We start from the raw sequence: 14,699 nt of genomic DNA on the forward strand, positions 1-14,699 counted from the left end.
TCTCTCTCTCTCTCTCTCTCTCTCTCTCTCTCTCTCTCTCTCTCTCTCGTCAGTTTGGCTGGTCGCGCATAAAACGCGCGCTCACGGCCCCTGTGCCACGCCCCGCGCCCCTTACAGTCACCGCCGTAAAAGCTCTCACAAATAATCCCCACGGCGAGGCGAAGCGGCTCTCTGCAAGAAGCGTCGCGGCCTTGCGGCCTGGCGAGCGAGCTGACCGCACGACCTGGGCGGACGGGCGGGGGCTCACAGCCAGTGCTAGTTCACGTCGCGAAAAGGAGTGGCTCGATATTCGCTGTCTCCTTAAAACTTTTGTGGGTAATTTTACTTCAGTAGTAACCCGTAAACGCCTGTGTGCGATGAATTTGTTTTTAAATTTAGATATACAGAGGAAACTAAAATTTTGGAGTACAGGGTGTTTGTAAATTTCCCAGCACACTGTTATTAGAAGTAAGCTTTAAAGACAACCTTTACTTCTTCACTGCAGTAAAACTACTTGCCAGGTAAAAGAAAATACCTTTGTGTATCCACAGTAGTAAAATTCATCCCTGTAGGTAAATAGTTGGAACGAGCAGTCGGCAAGGACGGGGCACTGTTCTTTAGTGTACATGGCATGTACATCAGTATACAATATACCGGGTGTAACTGTGAATACGCAGCAGTGTTGCGGGTTAGCCTACTTTTTACACCTGTAAGGGGCCATGGCCTGCGGCCACACTGATAAACTAAGTGTTCAACTGATCAACACTTCTAAGTGTGCAACTGTAAGTTAAATACTTAAGTTTAATACTTACAAGTGTGCAACTCGGTAGGTGTGCACTTGCAAGTGTGCAACTCCTCAGTTAAACACTTCCTACACAGTAAGCGTCCAATCTAAGGAAGTGTTCAACCGAGGAGTTGCACACTTGCAAGTGCAGACCTACTGAGTTGCACACTTGCAAGTGTAAGACTACGGAGTTGCACAGCTTGCAAGTATTTAACTTGCAGTTGCACTCTTACAAGTGTTGAGCAGTTGAACACTTAATTTATCAGTGCATGCTGAGTATGCAACTCAGCAACACTGCTGGGAACAGTTACACCCGATTTACTGCTGAAAATTTTTTTTTTTTGTTTTGTCAGGTGTCCTGGCCGATATGGTCCACCATGCATCTAAAATACGCGATTCCAGCCTTTTACTTCATTCGTGAAAAGTTTCTTTGGCGCTCTCCATCCCCTCAAGATCATTCCGTTTATCAGAGCATTCCAGAAATTTTCCCGGGTGGGGCGAGGCGAGGCGGTGTGGTCTGTGAGTGAATGGAGACACTGCCCGGGCGGAGTGTGTGTGAGGAGATGCCGGTCATGTCAACCGAACCCGCCGCCACGCTCCGCCACGCCCACCCGCGTCTCCGCGCGTCCCGCTGGGAATCCAATAATCCCCCGCCAGATCCCGGATCCTTGATCCGGAATCTTCTTCACGGAGGCGGCCATCGTCCGGCCAGCTATCCGAGCGGAGGGAGGGTTTCGCCCGGTCGCCCCGCCGCGCTCCGCTCACTCGCGCTCCCCCTCTAACTCCCCCCCCCCCCTCTCCATCTCTTACACGCACGCACACACACACACACACACTCACACACACACACACACACACACTTCTGCCTCGCTGCTTTCTGCGGCCCAAGCTGCGCCTTTACGCTCTCGAGAGTAATTGGAATCAAATTTGCCGGGAAGGAAAAACCTGTGTCGACTCTGGTTCGTAATGGCGCTTTTGAGCAGGGTCTCATGAGAGAGAGGGAGGGAAAGCGAGGGAGAGAGAGAGAGAGAGAAAGGGGGGGGGGGCAGGAGGGGATGAGAAGGAGAAGGATACTAGTATAAAAAGAATTTGAGCCGTCCGGTGTTTGAACCCGACGCCGCGTCGCGCGCCGCTTTGTGTCGCGAGCAGCTGTACGTTCTAAAGGTCAGCGCGGGCGGGGGAGCTTTTGTCCCCTCGCGGCGTGATGAGGCTGGTGCTGGACGTGCGGGAATGAGAGCCGGCGCACTGAGCGCAGCCCGCGCAGCCCGCGCAGCCCGCGCAGCGCGGCGACCTCAAAACAAAGAAAATGAACAGTCGGGAGACGGGCGCGACGGGCGGGAGGCGGCTGGCTGGTGCTGCTGGCGGTGCGACAGCGTCAATGCTTTGTGCGTCCCCGCCAGCACAGTCCGGGGTGCCGCCCCGCGGACCGCGTGGCCCTCGCGGCCCCGTGTCAGTCAACGAGCCGTGTCCGTCCCGCACTGCAAAATACTTGCAGAGAATAGCCTCGTATTGCAAAATATTTTCTTTGCAATACGAACTAATTCTTTGCCATACAAGGTTCGCAAATTTTTTTGCAACTTTGCAAAGAGTATAGTTTGCAATCATTTTACAAGGCGGGTAATATGCAGGACAAAATATTCAGGGTAGGAAAAGCTGTGTGAAGAAGTGGAACGGGGGTAATACTACTGGTACTGATCTTGAGTAAAGTGGCAAGTGGGCCGGGAGGCTCAATTTCCCTCATCATTTCAGTGGCTTTGTGAATTTACGGGTTACGTTAATGCCCACATATGATTTTGAAGGAATAAAATAAAAGGCTTAAATTTCTAGTTATCAGGTCAATTATTCCTGTAACTGACCCATACAAATATTTTTTGCGTAGTAATAGTGCTCTGTAATTACTAAAATAACTTTTATTCGGCCACATTCTCCCCCGCTTTCTTCGCGGTGTACTCCGCCTCCGCCACCACCCTGTTGGGCTTATAAGCACACAGATAAAGGGCGCTCTGCAATTCACAACAATATATCCCTCCCCATTGTTGCCAACTTCGTCGACAGAGTCCTTTATCCGACGCGTCCGCGCGCCACGCCACGCCAACGCCCCGCCACTGCTTTAGCCCCCAATTTGAAGGTTCGGCAAAAGCAGCCACTTCCCCTCCTAAGCGCGCTTAGATACTGCTGCTGAGACGGGTTGGCAAGAACGGGGGGATCCTGAAAATGGAGAAGCGACTTTGGCAGGGGCGGGAGGGAGTGTGGAGGGGGGGGGGGTCGTGCTTCAAGGATTGTACTGCATAATGATGCAGGAGCGAAATATATTATAGCAGTTGGGGCGGATTTGGGGGAGAAAAACACACAGCCTCTCCCCGCCCCCTTTTCTCTTCCCTGCGGCCAGCGTAGTGGCGGTGCTGCTCGACCGGCAGCCATCCCAGTGCTTGCCCCGACGTCTTAAGCCGTGCCGTATCGGCTCAACTGCCTGGACGATCAGTGAGGCGTGGTGGCAGGGGCGGGCTGGGGGATCGCAGAGATATCAGAGTATGTGTTGTGTTTTTTCAGTACCGTTTCATTGATGGGACGGTTTATTTTTGCTGGCACGAGTGTACCTGCTGGCCGTGTCTCGCTTTGTTCTCGGCACGTTAAAAAGTCGCACCGTATATGTGAAGTGAGGCGTGTGCCGATGGGCCGCTAGTTCGGGGATTGTTGAAGGGAAGGGGCAGCATAGCTATTAGCGTGTTTATTTCATCGTTCATAGCGATTGGAAAACTTTCCCAGCGCAGCCACCCAAATAAATTTAATAAAAATAAGTGTGTTTAAGCACAATAACATGACGGCGCGCGCGTCGCGGACCGTGTATTGGCTCTTCCCCCTTTGCGTCCCCCTTGTATCTCCCCGGGGACGCCATTTTAGCCGTCATCACTCCACGTCAATTACGGGGCGTTCTTCATCGCGCGCCTAATTACCGCCGGGGATTGGCAGCACCTCGCAGTGAGGGGGGGGGGGGCAGCGGGGGGCGCTGCTCGTCGCCCTGAGGGGGGTGGGGGTTTGCCTCCTCGAGGGCACACCCATGCCCCACAGCAGTACAGGCGTGTCGAGCAAGTAGTGGCGGCGGTGCAATGTTTGGCCGGGCGGTTAATGGGGGCGCCGTTTGTGATGGCCGCGCCTCGGCGGGAGGAAGGAGGAGTGGGGGTCCCAGTGGCCCTCCCCCAACCACACCGCTTAACTAATGGAGAAAAGTTTCGAGTTTTTGGAGGTTTGAGAAAGTCATTGCTCGTCTTTCCTGTCGCCGTCTCCGGCGAGGAGCGGCTCGGACCGACGGCGCGATTAATCAGTTCGCCCTGCGCCTCCTTGGAGGAGTGGAATAGGGGTGGGGGGCTTACAGACGCACCTTGGCGCAGGAGCAGGCACATCCGGAGAGCCAACTTTTTAGTTCAGGGGAAAATTGATTAAAAGTTATAGGAAAACCGAAACGTGAGGCAACCGTGTTGACTTTGTTTTGTGGGAGATGCGTTTAATAATAGAGCTCAACCGACGGATACATTTGACGCGGTGCCACCGTCCCCGCCGCCGAGCCCCACATGCGGCTCAAGGCATATTTCCCCGGAGAGCCCGGCGAGGAGCCACACGACCGAGGCGGGCGGGCTGGTGCACTGACCAGCTCAATGAGCCGCTCAAGAGCCGCCCGCCTCTCGCTCAATGTTCGACTGCGGGGGACGACTGCTGATGGGGGATGGGGTGCGGCTCAAGGCCTGCAGTAGGCCTTTCTCCATAGGGCCTGGCGGTCCAGCCCTCCCGCTCCGCGCGCCTCTCCACTCAGGCATGAGGGACTAGCCTCTCCGGTATTTGAACCCCCCGTCGGCTCGGGTCACTCCGAGTGCCCGGGTCATTCGGGCCCGGGAGAGGGATGCGCAGAGCGCCCCAAGGTCAGGGTTTTCCTCCCCTCCCCAGCGTCTCAATGAGCATGCGTTTGATGATGAAGGCGAGGCCAGGTGCGGACGCCCCGCTTGGTACGCCCGGCGCGGCGCACTCATCACCAGCTCAAATATTTTAAAGGAAAAAGTCGGATCCGCCGCTGCCAGCCAGCCAGCTGCCTGGAGGAACTTGGTGGTTTGATTGCCCATGAATATGGAAGAGCTACTACTCCTTTTGGCGCGTATTGACACTTTGGCGTGAGGCCTTGTCAGGAATTTTCAAGCTGGCCAGGCCAGCTGCAGTTTATTTGGCAGTAATAGCAGGCGGGTCCGGGTCCACCGCAGGCCACTGTGAAAAATAGTCTAGTAAAGTTACAATATTTGTTTTAATTTTTATTCACATAATACGTTGTAACTTTTTGACAAGCTCGTTCTTGCCTCTCGATCAACTTTAAGTACGTACTAAGTGCCTTGTAAAATTACCATTTCAAATTACAATTTTACGACACACATCATGGAAAACTCTCCCTTAAACCTTAGGTTTTTGTCGTGTACAGACATTTTTAACAGCGGGCCGCGTCTCGCGCTGCCTCCATACCCCCTCTCACATCCCACATCTCCCGTCTCTTGTTTTAAAATACGTCGAGTCTGTCATTCGAGCATGGCAAAGCGAATCCGTGCCCTGCTATTGTGCTTTTTTTGCTGGCATATCGAATGATGGAATGGAAGGCGGACAAAGTCATAGGATACACTTGTACGAGAAGTGTGAAATTAGGTCGTAAATGGACCGTATGTAACTGTGAATACGCAGCAGTGTTGAGGGTTTGCCTACTAATTTACACTCGTAAAGGGCCATGGCCCCTGCAGCCATATTGATTATGCAATCTCGCAACACTGCTGCGTATTCACAGTTACACCCGGTACACGAACCTTCCTGAGATGTTTTCTACGCACAACTCATTTGGCCAATGTGGTGCGCAGGTCACGTGGGTGCACCGGCGCGGCGAGCAGATGCACCTGCTCACCGTGGGCGGCACCACCTACTCGTCGGACCAGCGGCTGGCGCTGCGCTTCCGCTACCCCAACGACTGGCGGCTCGAGATCTCGCCCGTCACGCTGCGCGACCAGGGCCGCTACGAGTGCCAGGTCACGACGCACCCGCTGCTCGCCAGGATCGTCAACCTCCGGGTCACAGGTGGGTGTGGTCTCTATCTCTGTATGCTTCACTCCATCATTTTTATGCAGTTTATTTCACATTCGTGGTCGCAATGGATAGTGTATCAAATATACCGGGTGCAACTGTGAATTCGCAGCAGTGTTGCGGGATTGCATACTCTGGCCGCAGGGGCCATGGCCCCTTACGGGTATAAAGAGTGGGCAAACCTGCAGCACTGCTGCGTATTCACAGTTACATCCGGTACACCGGCATCATTAGGCGCCGCAGCTGCGCTCCTTCCTGTTCCCCCGCTTCGCCTCGAGGAGAGGAGCTGCGGCGCGCGGTCCAGCATCTCTATGCGGCCGTCAAAGTTCCTCTCGGCCGCGAGTGGGGTGGGAGGGGGGGGGCGTGTCTAATGGATGGGAGTGCCGGGAGGGAATGCCGTGGAATTCCTCGTGAGCGCCTCCCCTTCCCGGCGCTGGCCCGGCCCGCAGCTCGCACAGTCGGTCTCCTCCTGACGCCCCCGGCCCGGCCCGTCGCCTGCCCCCGCTCTCACGTTCATCGATGACGTCATAGCCCGCGCCCGCCCCACGCCCGCCGAGCCCCAGCATCCGTCTCACCTGTCAGATCTGGACCCGGACGGGACGGGACGCCGCTGGCCGCCTCGGCCGTCGCTCAGCCCGTAATTAGGCTTGATTTCCTCCTGGGCCCGAGGGAGCCCGGCGGCGGGCTGCTGTGACTACCCCTGGCCCGGTCTAGTGGGGTGGGTCCTGCTGCACCCCCCCCCCCCCTCCCTCTCACCTCGCCCCTCTCTCTCTCCCCGTGTACTGCCATGCACCGTTCAGCGTTGGTGACAAATCGGTGCCAGGGCCCCGACCGTCGCTCATGGCCTCCCCGCCCTCCTGGTTACCTCGTTATCCCCATTTGCCACCGACCCGGTTACAGACCCTTTCTTTTGCACCCTTTCAACTCCCCCCGCCGGGTACCACGCCTTTCCTGATGCCTCTTGAAACAGTTTTAAACCAGGTTCTAAAAAGAAAATGGGTAAAATTGGATGCTGATTTTTATGAAATGTAACCCGAAACATGTATTTTTAGGATTTTAGCCAGGAAAGTATGTTAGGAAAATAATCAGATTTTTTTCAAAAAATAAAAAAACAATAACTAGAAAGATTGATGTCTTATCCTCGAGTTTGTTATCTCGCGCCCGATATTACCACGGCATTACCCGCTTCGCCCTCCGCTGGGAGCCGTCCCCCCCCCCCCCTCCAACCTCGCGGCAGCGGCAGCCGAGGAGGCCGGCCTCTACCCTTACCTTGACAAGCTGGCTGGGGGTGACCCGAGCGCCGAGCGCGGCGCGGCAGGCCTAGTAGAGGCTCGTGGTCTCCTCGGCGTCCTCCAGGGGGTGCTCAGGGGCTCATTGGGCCTCCGGTCGGGCCGGTGGCGTCACTCTCCTGACGCCCACGCACCGGTCCCCGCGGGGCTGGCCAAGACCAGCCCAGTCCAGCGGCCGGCGCCGGGCTCGGGCGGCTCTATAGCCCGGCTCTGTGCCGAAGCCCCCGCGCGACCCCTGCGCGCCTTCAGGCCCGGATTGGACTGGTGATGGGGACGTCGACATGGAGGGCGTGCAGTGGTACAGTGCCGCGCCCCCGCGCCGGTCGTCAGGGGAAAACAGGCGACGAGAAAGCGAGGCGGGGGCGAAGAGGCGCCGTCGACCTTTCTTTGTACGCCGTCGATCTATCTGACAGCAGCAGCAGGAGCAACCAGCACCCAGTCAACAAAGGCGCAAACGAATTCAGCTTACTGTGCAGTTCGCAAATGCTGGGATGGGAATGTTGTGAATTACGACGTACTTGAGCGGGTCTCGTTGTGCAGTGCAGAGAGAGAGTTTCGTACTCGTCGGGGGCGGCGGCGGCGCTTGGTCGCGGAAGGCGCCATGTTTTTGAACGCAGTGAAGGCCGGCTGGCCGGTCCTGGCCGGAGGCAAAGCTAGGGGAGAGGGAGACACTTTGGCTGGCCGCCAGCTTGAACGGATAGTTTTGCGCAAATGAAGAGGGCAAAGAGGGAAAAAGACTTTTGCAGAGGAGGGCGCGTACCCTATAGATGTATGGATGGATGGATCGATGGATAGATAGATAGATAGATAGATAGATAGATAGATAGATAGAATGCAGCCCGCTGCCGATCGCCGTGTGGAATGAAGACTAATGTGCCGTGCGGTAGAGCGAAGGTGGAGAGGGGTGTGGCTGCGGAGAAGAAGGTTCGAAATACTCTGGGGTCTATGCGGAGAGTGGGAGGAGGGGAGGAGGAGGACGGGGTGGGGGAGTTGTCCTGATATCGCCGACTCTGCGCTCAACAAAAGGTGCACTCTATTTCTTTTCTCGTTCTCCCCTATATAAGTCTTATTCGCCCCCGACTGCGTCGCTTTTGATTGCGCACAGCAGCCGTCGTGTCACAAGGGACGAAAAAAATCTGGCAAAGATGAGAGGAAAAGAGAGGCGACCGGTAGTAAAAAGAGTCAAGTAGGGAGTATAAAAACTAGGAGAGGAGGGGCGCTCGAGGCGCACCGGTGAGACTGGCTGGACCGCGCTGCCCTTCTCCAGCAGAAAAGAAAGGAATGACCGGGCCTCTTCTCCCCCGGTAACTGTGTTGTATTGCTTTCAAAGCTTTCCCCCGCAAGCACAGTAAAGCTTTCTCCTTATTCTGCGGCTCTTTTGTTCTTTTCGATTCCCCGAATTCAAGTTCTGTGAACTGACGTCTTAACCCTCATTGAAGTTGAAGGTGAAGATGATGTTCAGACGGCTCTCCCGCGACAGGACTGACTGCGCCAGGAGGAGAGACTAGTTACTTAATTAGGTCCCTCTCTCTAGCCTTCCGTGTCCGTCTGGTCCGTCTGGTGGGCGTTCCCTGTGGTGCTCTCTGACGGTTATCGCACCGCACTAGCCCCCGTCTGTCTCCGTGTGGCTGCACAAAGGGAGACGCTTTGGCCAAATGGACCTGCTCGTGTGTTTCAGCGCCGGACGTGCAGATCGTGGATGAGCAGATGCACCCCGTGTCGGAGCGGTACTACAAGGCGGGCTCGGCCGTGGAGCTGACGTGCCTGGCCGGCCAGCTGGAGGGCCCGGGGGACACGGTGCACTGGAGTCGCGGTCGCCAGCCACTGAGCCAGGCGGGTGCAGGCGTCAGGTGAGACAAATGTGTTTACTCGTCGAAAAATTTACATTTACGATTTAAATCAGTCCAAAATTTGATTGTTCTTTAACGTTTATCTGTTATGAGTGTTTCTCTTGTCCTTTTTTTCCAACATTATAGGGTAAAAAAATAATTAAAAATAGATGAATTTTGTGTATATGCCGAGAAGGGAGATCAGGGACAGTTTTGGGCTTGAAAACGTGTTTAACTTCTCCGTTGTTTCTCTTTCCGTGAGGCGGCGGACCGACTTAAAGTGCTCTACGCGGCCACAAGTTGGATGGGTCGGCACCCGCACAATTGTTTGGACTTTAGAACAGCCTATTATTGATGCTATGGAGCAGGGGAAAGGGAGGCGGGGGGAAGAGAAGAAGGGGGTGGTGGCACGAAACGAGCGGCCACCGTGGACAACAAGGGCTAAGCTGTGTCACCCTCCAGTCTTTATGCAAAGCAGTCCGCTCCGCTCCGCACGAGAGGACGGGCAACTGCGAGGAAGTGATTGGGGAACAATCGACGTTGTTTTGGATGAGATCCTTAATTTCATTTCGGCCTATTGGAGTAGTAAGGAGGTAAGGGGTTGACGCAAATGAAGCGTACACGTATACGCAGACAATTAATCTGGACTAGTTATGTGTTTGTGGTAATTCATTTGAGTTTACGTAACGCCTTCTTAAACTTTTTCAGTAACGCCTTCATTTATAACATTAATTAGCGATATTTATGCCTATGGTTACACGGTAAAAAAATGACGTCCTGATTTTCATAATAGTTTAGAAAAACCAAAGACGTCTTATGGAAGAAATGCATGGGGAGCGTCGTGGTTTTTCCACTCGTCATACCAGGACGTCGTTTTTAACGTGTGGGTCTTGTGAGGTATCATGTGCCAATAAAAGCATTAGATTAAATTACACTTTTGTTTTTCCAGTGTCGGTAGGCTGAAGCATTGTGCCGCGTGCTTCTTGTTGCAGAACGCGTGTTTTCTTTTAGTGTTTTTGGTGGGAGGTGAGGTTAGTGAAACTGCCCCAATCTCGGTGGCGCGGCGCGTGGCCGGCGGCGCGGGGCGAGTGGCTGGGACCCGCGCGCGTTATTGTGGGAGTTATTTATGAGAGGAGCGTCGCGGCCGCGGCCCGGGAGTCTCGGCGGGAGCCTCTAGACGCGGCGCGGAAGGAAAGGAGCCGCCCCCGCTACAAAGTTTTGCCGCCACTTTAAAATTTCCTTGGTCTCCGGTGTTTGGTTCTGGGCGCGCCGCTCCGCGCTCGTACTTAGCCGCCCTTTGTTGGCGCGTTTTGTTTGTTTCCTGCGGCGCCCTTTGTCTGCGGTCCGTCTTTCTTTCCTCTGCTGTCACCCCCCGCGACCGCTCCCCGCGTCTCTCTCTTATTAACGTGTTCGAGTCGGGGACCCTTTCCCTTCACCCACTCGGCCGGACCCAAAGCGCGGCTGTCATCTCCGGGGGCGGGCCGGGAGTGCAGGCGGGCGGGGGCGGGCCGGGGGCGGGGGACGCCTGCGCGCGACAGAGGCAGAGGGGGCGGCAACGGACAGGGCAGACGGCGCAATAAAATGTCCCCATCTCATGGCTGGCAAGTGAGTTGTCCCTTGGTTGGAAATAGCTCGTCAGAACGAGCATGATGACACAAGTTGTCCTCAATAATTATATCGTAAGCGCACTGATTTTAATTTTGCTGTGTTTTAGATGTGTGTTTTTTTTTCGTTCATGTGGGCTCTCGTCCTCGTCTATATGAAAATGGACTATGTCAGTTGGGATTGGGGCTGCCCGCAGGCGAGGGGTTGCACGCGGGGCACTGCGGACAGTTTGGTGACAGCTTTCAACTCCATCATTCTTTGCAATCGTGGTTGTCGTCACGTCGGGCGACTCCTAGTCGAGGGCCGACGCGCCTGGAGGCCTCTCAGCACACGAGGCATCCGAAAAGAGTTGAGTTTGGCGGGGGTGGCGGGGCGGGGTGGCCGGATAGGGTGGGGTAAGCGCAGCAGTTTTAAGTGCGACACACAGCGGCAGCCGTGGGCTGTCCCCGCACGGCCAGCTGTGTCACTCCAGATAAGACATGGACGACCACTCGACTTAAAGCACGTTCGGCCTGGAGAAACTTTTTCCAGCGGGGTGGGGGTCGGGGGGTGGAGGGTCCCGCCGCCGCCGGTGTTTGGTGCGGCCGTCCCCTTTGGGTCCCTTCCGCTGCTAGTGTGGATCGAACGCACCCTCTTAAAAATAAAACTTTCTTTTCTCTCTCTCTCTCTCCCGCTCCACCTTTAGCACCAACGCCAGTAGCGTCAACGGCCGTGTGGTGTCGACCCTCACGCTCCGCCACGCCCAGAAGAAGGACTCCGGCAACTACTCGTGCTCCGTGGGCAGCCTGGCCGGCGCCAGCGTCGCTGTGCACGTGCTCAACGGTGAGTAGTCTAATCCAAATACTTTTACAACCATAAACTTTCAACCGCACGGTAAAAAAGACCTCTTGGATTTCAAGTGATCTACTTGGATTTCAAGACAGTTACCAAGGAATCTACTTGAATTCCAAGATGTTCTTTTTACCGTGCGGAACTGCTCTACTAGTCTAAGAGCGACCAATGCACATATTCACTCTAAATGGGGAGGGACAATTTTTGTACCTTAGTTAGATGTGTCTTTGAGCACATCTTCATCAGATACAAGTTTGTCTGTACAGTGGTACAAAGTGTACCTAGGCTAGGTACAAATGCTATATTTTGTATGTGACTTGGATGCAAATTTGCATTTGGGTTAGATGTGCTCAAAGACACATCCAGCCTACGTACAAAAATTGTCCCTCGCCATTTAGTGTGTTCGATAATTGGACAATTCGGAGGCATGATGTAAAGTCTGACTGCGCACTTTGGCTGCAAAACCTGATCGCTTAGCTGCGAATGTGTCCAACACATTTAAGTACTGCTGCGACTTTAATTTGCACATTTCACAGCAGGGTTCCCACCCATCTAGCAACACTGAAGTTGATGACGTGCTCGTAATAATTTTCCGGGGAAGGTGAGGGGTGTTGGCGGCGGCGCTTTTGTTGAAAAGAAATAATCATAATCGTAATAATCATCACCATCATCACTAGACGAACAAACGGCGAGCGGAGGCGGGGCTCACCCCTTGAGGGAGTGGGGCTAAGAGAGGCCCAAGTTGGTTTGGCCGCTGCAGAAAGTACCGCCGAGTCCGTTCGCTCCCATTGTTGGGGCGCAAGTGTTGAGGAAACAATGGCTCCCCGGGTGGAAGCTGGGGGATGGGGCCGTACTCTCATCCCGCCCCGACAGCATCCTTTGGTCCAGCGAACGTTCCGGTGCACACGGGAGGGACGCCGCTGCAAATACCTGTTCAGCCTGGCGTCTCTCTCGACTTCGCAACACTTACACACGAAAAGAGGAAAAATACTTACTACATTTATATTTTGCACTGCTTTTGATAACGGTGTTCCGGGGTTGCATCTTTTCCAAAATAAAAGCACATCCTTCATCTGTCGTTTTAAAAAAGACATGCATCGCTAAGAGCGTCGCACAAATGCCTTCCTTTCCCCCCTCTTCTCCCGCCTTTCTCACATCTGGGAGAGAAGATTCCGCGCTCGCATCATAAGTTCGCTCTCTCTCTCACTCTCTCCTCTCTGGCGCAGGCCACTCCGAATTTTCCTCCCGCTTCTACAAAGGATCCTCTTCTTTTTTTCTCTTTCCCTTTCTCCAGAGTCTGATGGAGGGGGTGGTAGGGGGGCGGAGTGGGGTGAATTCTTAGTAGTCTGCAACTCAACCATTTAGGTGTTTGTTGTGCTTTCTTGCCCTGCGGGAGGAAAAAAGAACAAACATTCTCCGCAAATATAAACAGGCACGCGCTACGAAGGGAGTCCATCTTCTAATCCAAAAAGCGCACTCTGCCCGCCGGCGGCTCACGCGCGCTTTTTCCCTTTCGCGCGCTCCTATCCGGTGTAGTTCTTTTTTTTGCCAACAGGATGCGCGTCATTTCCTTCACCTGGAGCTTCAGATTTCACAGGCCGGCCTGCTGGCACCTAATTATGGCCGCAGGGCTAACGACTCACCCCCTCCCCACCTCACTTCGCCACACCCGCGCCCGCGCCCCGCGAAGCCTTAACACGCAAAGGGCACTGCAAAACATTCCTGGAAAACGCGGTCGTGCACCTATACATTTCAAAGAGAAAAAAACAAGTTATTCTTTTCAAGCGACGCGTCTTGATGGAATCCTTGCCTGGCGCCTGCCTTCTTGGCGGCAGGAATGACGTTCATTTTTGTGCCGTTATTGGACCTCCTCGACTCTTATTAGCCGGCTGCCCGTTGGCGGACGCTGCCCGCCTCCTGCCCGCCTCCTGCCTGCCCGCTGCCCGCCCACCGCCCGCCCGCCCGCCTCGCATTTTTGACATTCCACGACGCACCTCTCGCCTCCCCCTTAACAACACTTTGGGCGCCCGCCGCTAGCAGGCCGGGTGGGGTGGGAGTGGGGGATGAGAGACGGCTGACGGATCAACGCCCTACTCCGCTCCAGCCTTGAGGCCCTCCAGCTTCGCAGCCCCTGCAGTCACACGGAGCGCGCCCATCCTTTCAAACACCTCTCTAGCGAGCCGCTCGAGCCTCATAGCCGTCGCAGCGCCCTCTCTCCCTCTACGTCTCCAGCTCCAGCCGCCCCAACCAGATCGTGTTCGCAGTGTCACGAGTCCTCCCCCCCCCCCCCCCCCAATTGATGTCGACTGTGTAATCGCGTTCTTTCCATAATCGCCTTTGCGTTGGCGCTTGCGACCGCGACACGGAGGACGCCATCCAACCACAAAGAGGGCCTGGTTCGGTTGGTTGGGGGAGGGCGAGCATGCTGCTGCTGCTGCCCCTCCCTTCCTCCCCTTCCCAGCGGACTGCCCGCCCGCGCCTTCCCCATCCTCTTGCTCCGTCTCCACCTCCTTCTCCTGGATCGTCGCCAACGGAAGATACATTGTGCAAGCAAGAGTCGCCACGACCTCCCTCTCCGTCCTGCGGGTCACCCCCGGCTCGGGTCTGCTCTGCTCCGGGCTCTGCTGCGCGGCCCGGCCGGTGATCCCACCACAATCCGTGTCGTGAGGGGCCGCCGGGGAGGTCTTCACTACCCCCTCCTCTTTCTCTCTCTGTCCCCCTCTCTCTCTCTCTCTCTCTCTCTCTCTCTCTCTCTCTCCCCTACTCCCTTCCTCTCTCCCCTACTACCTTTGCCACCTTGCCCCACCCCCACCTGCCACTCGCCACACTATCTTGGGCGCGCATCGGCACAACACGCTACTGTGTCACTCTGTAACACGCGGTGTTGGATATGACACCTCATGCATGTGAAATATCTCGCCAGCCAATCTGTATTTTTACCGCCCCCTCCCCTCCCCCTCTCTTCTGTTCTCTCTAAGACGGATTTTTTTTTTATGACGTGTCGACGTGTCGCCATTTCACGGGCCTGCCTGCCTCGGCCGCGCACGCCCTCCTGGCCCCGTTAGTGCGTGGTCTACATCGCTGAGTCCAGGGGGATACTGCATTTTTGTGTCAAGCAATGCCACTTGGTAAGGGGGTACTTATGGACCAATTAAAAGATTTGACCCGAAGAGTCTTCGAAAATTTCCCTTTGAGAGAAAATTTCAGAAGCCATTAAAATTGCCATTATGCGCCTTACAGGTGGTCCGGGTTGGTAGCCCACTACATACACTGTAAATC

General features: G+C 55.1%; 2 protein-coding genes across 6 annotated transcripts in view; one reads left to right on the forward strand and one right to left on the reverse strand.

Annotated features, from left to right (window-relative positions):
• Positions 1–14,699, reverse strand: part of LOC113207075 (microtubule-associated protein RP/EB family member 1) — a 389,806-nt gene that overhangs the window by 360,952 nt on the left and 14,155 nt on the right. The window lies entirely within an intron of this gene.
• The window catches only part of LOC113207082 (uncharacterized), a 58,484-nt gene that overhangs the window by 29,227 nt on the left and 14,558 nt on the right, over positions 1–14,699 (forward strand). Inside the window, exons 4-6 of the mRNA XM_052264470.1 lie at positions 5,647–5,860; positions 8,834–9,005; positions 11,275–11,411. Coding sequence (XP_052120430.1) covers positions 5,647–5,860; positions 8,834–9,005; positions 11,275–11,411 — 523 coding nt within the window. The remainder of the gene's footprint in view (positions 1–5,646; positions 5,861–8,833; positions 9,006–11,274; positions 11,412–14,699) is intronic.

Source organism: Frankliniella occidentalis, unplaced genomic scaffold, assembly GCF_000697945.3.
Source record: "Frankliniella occidentalis isolate FOCC.00 unplaced genomic scaffold, Focc_3.1 Scaffold19, whole genome shotgun sequence".
NCBI lineage: Eukaryota > Metazoa > Arthropoda > Insecta > Thysanoptera > Thripidae > Frankliniella > Frankliniella occidentalis.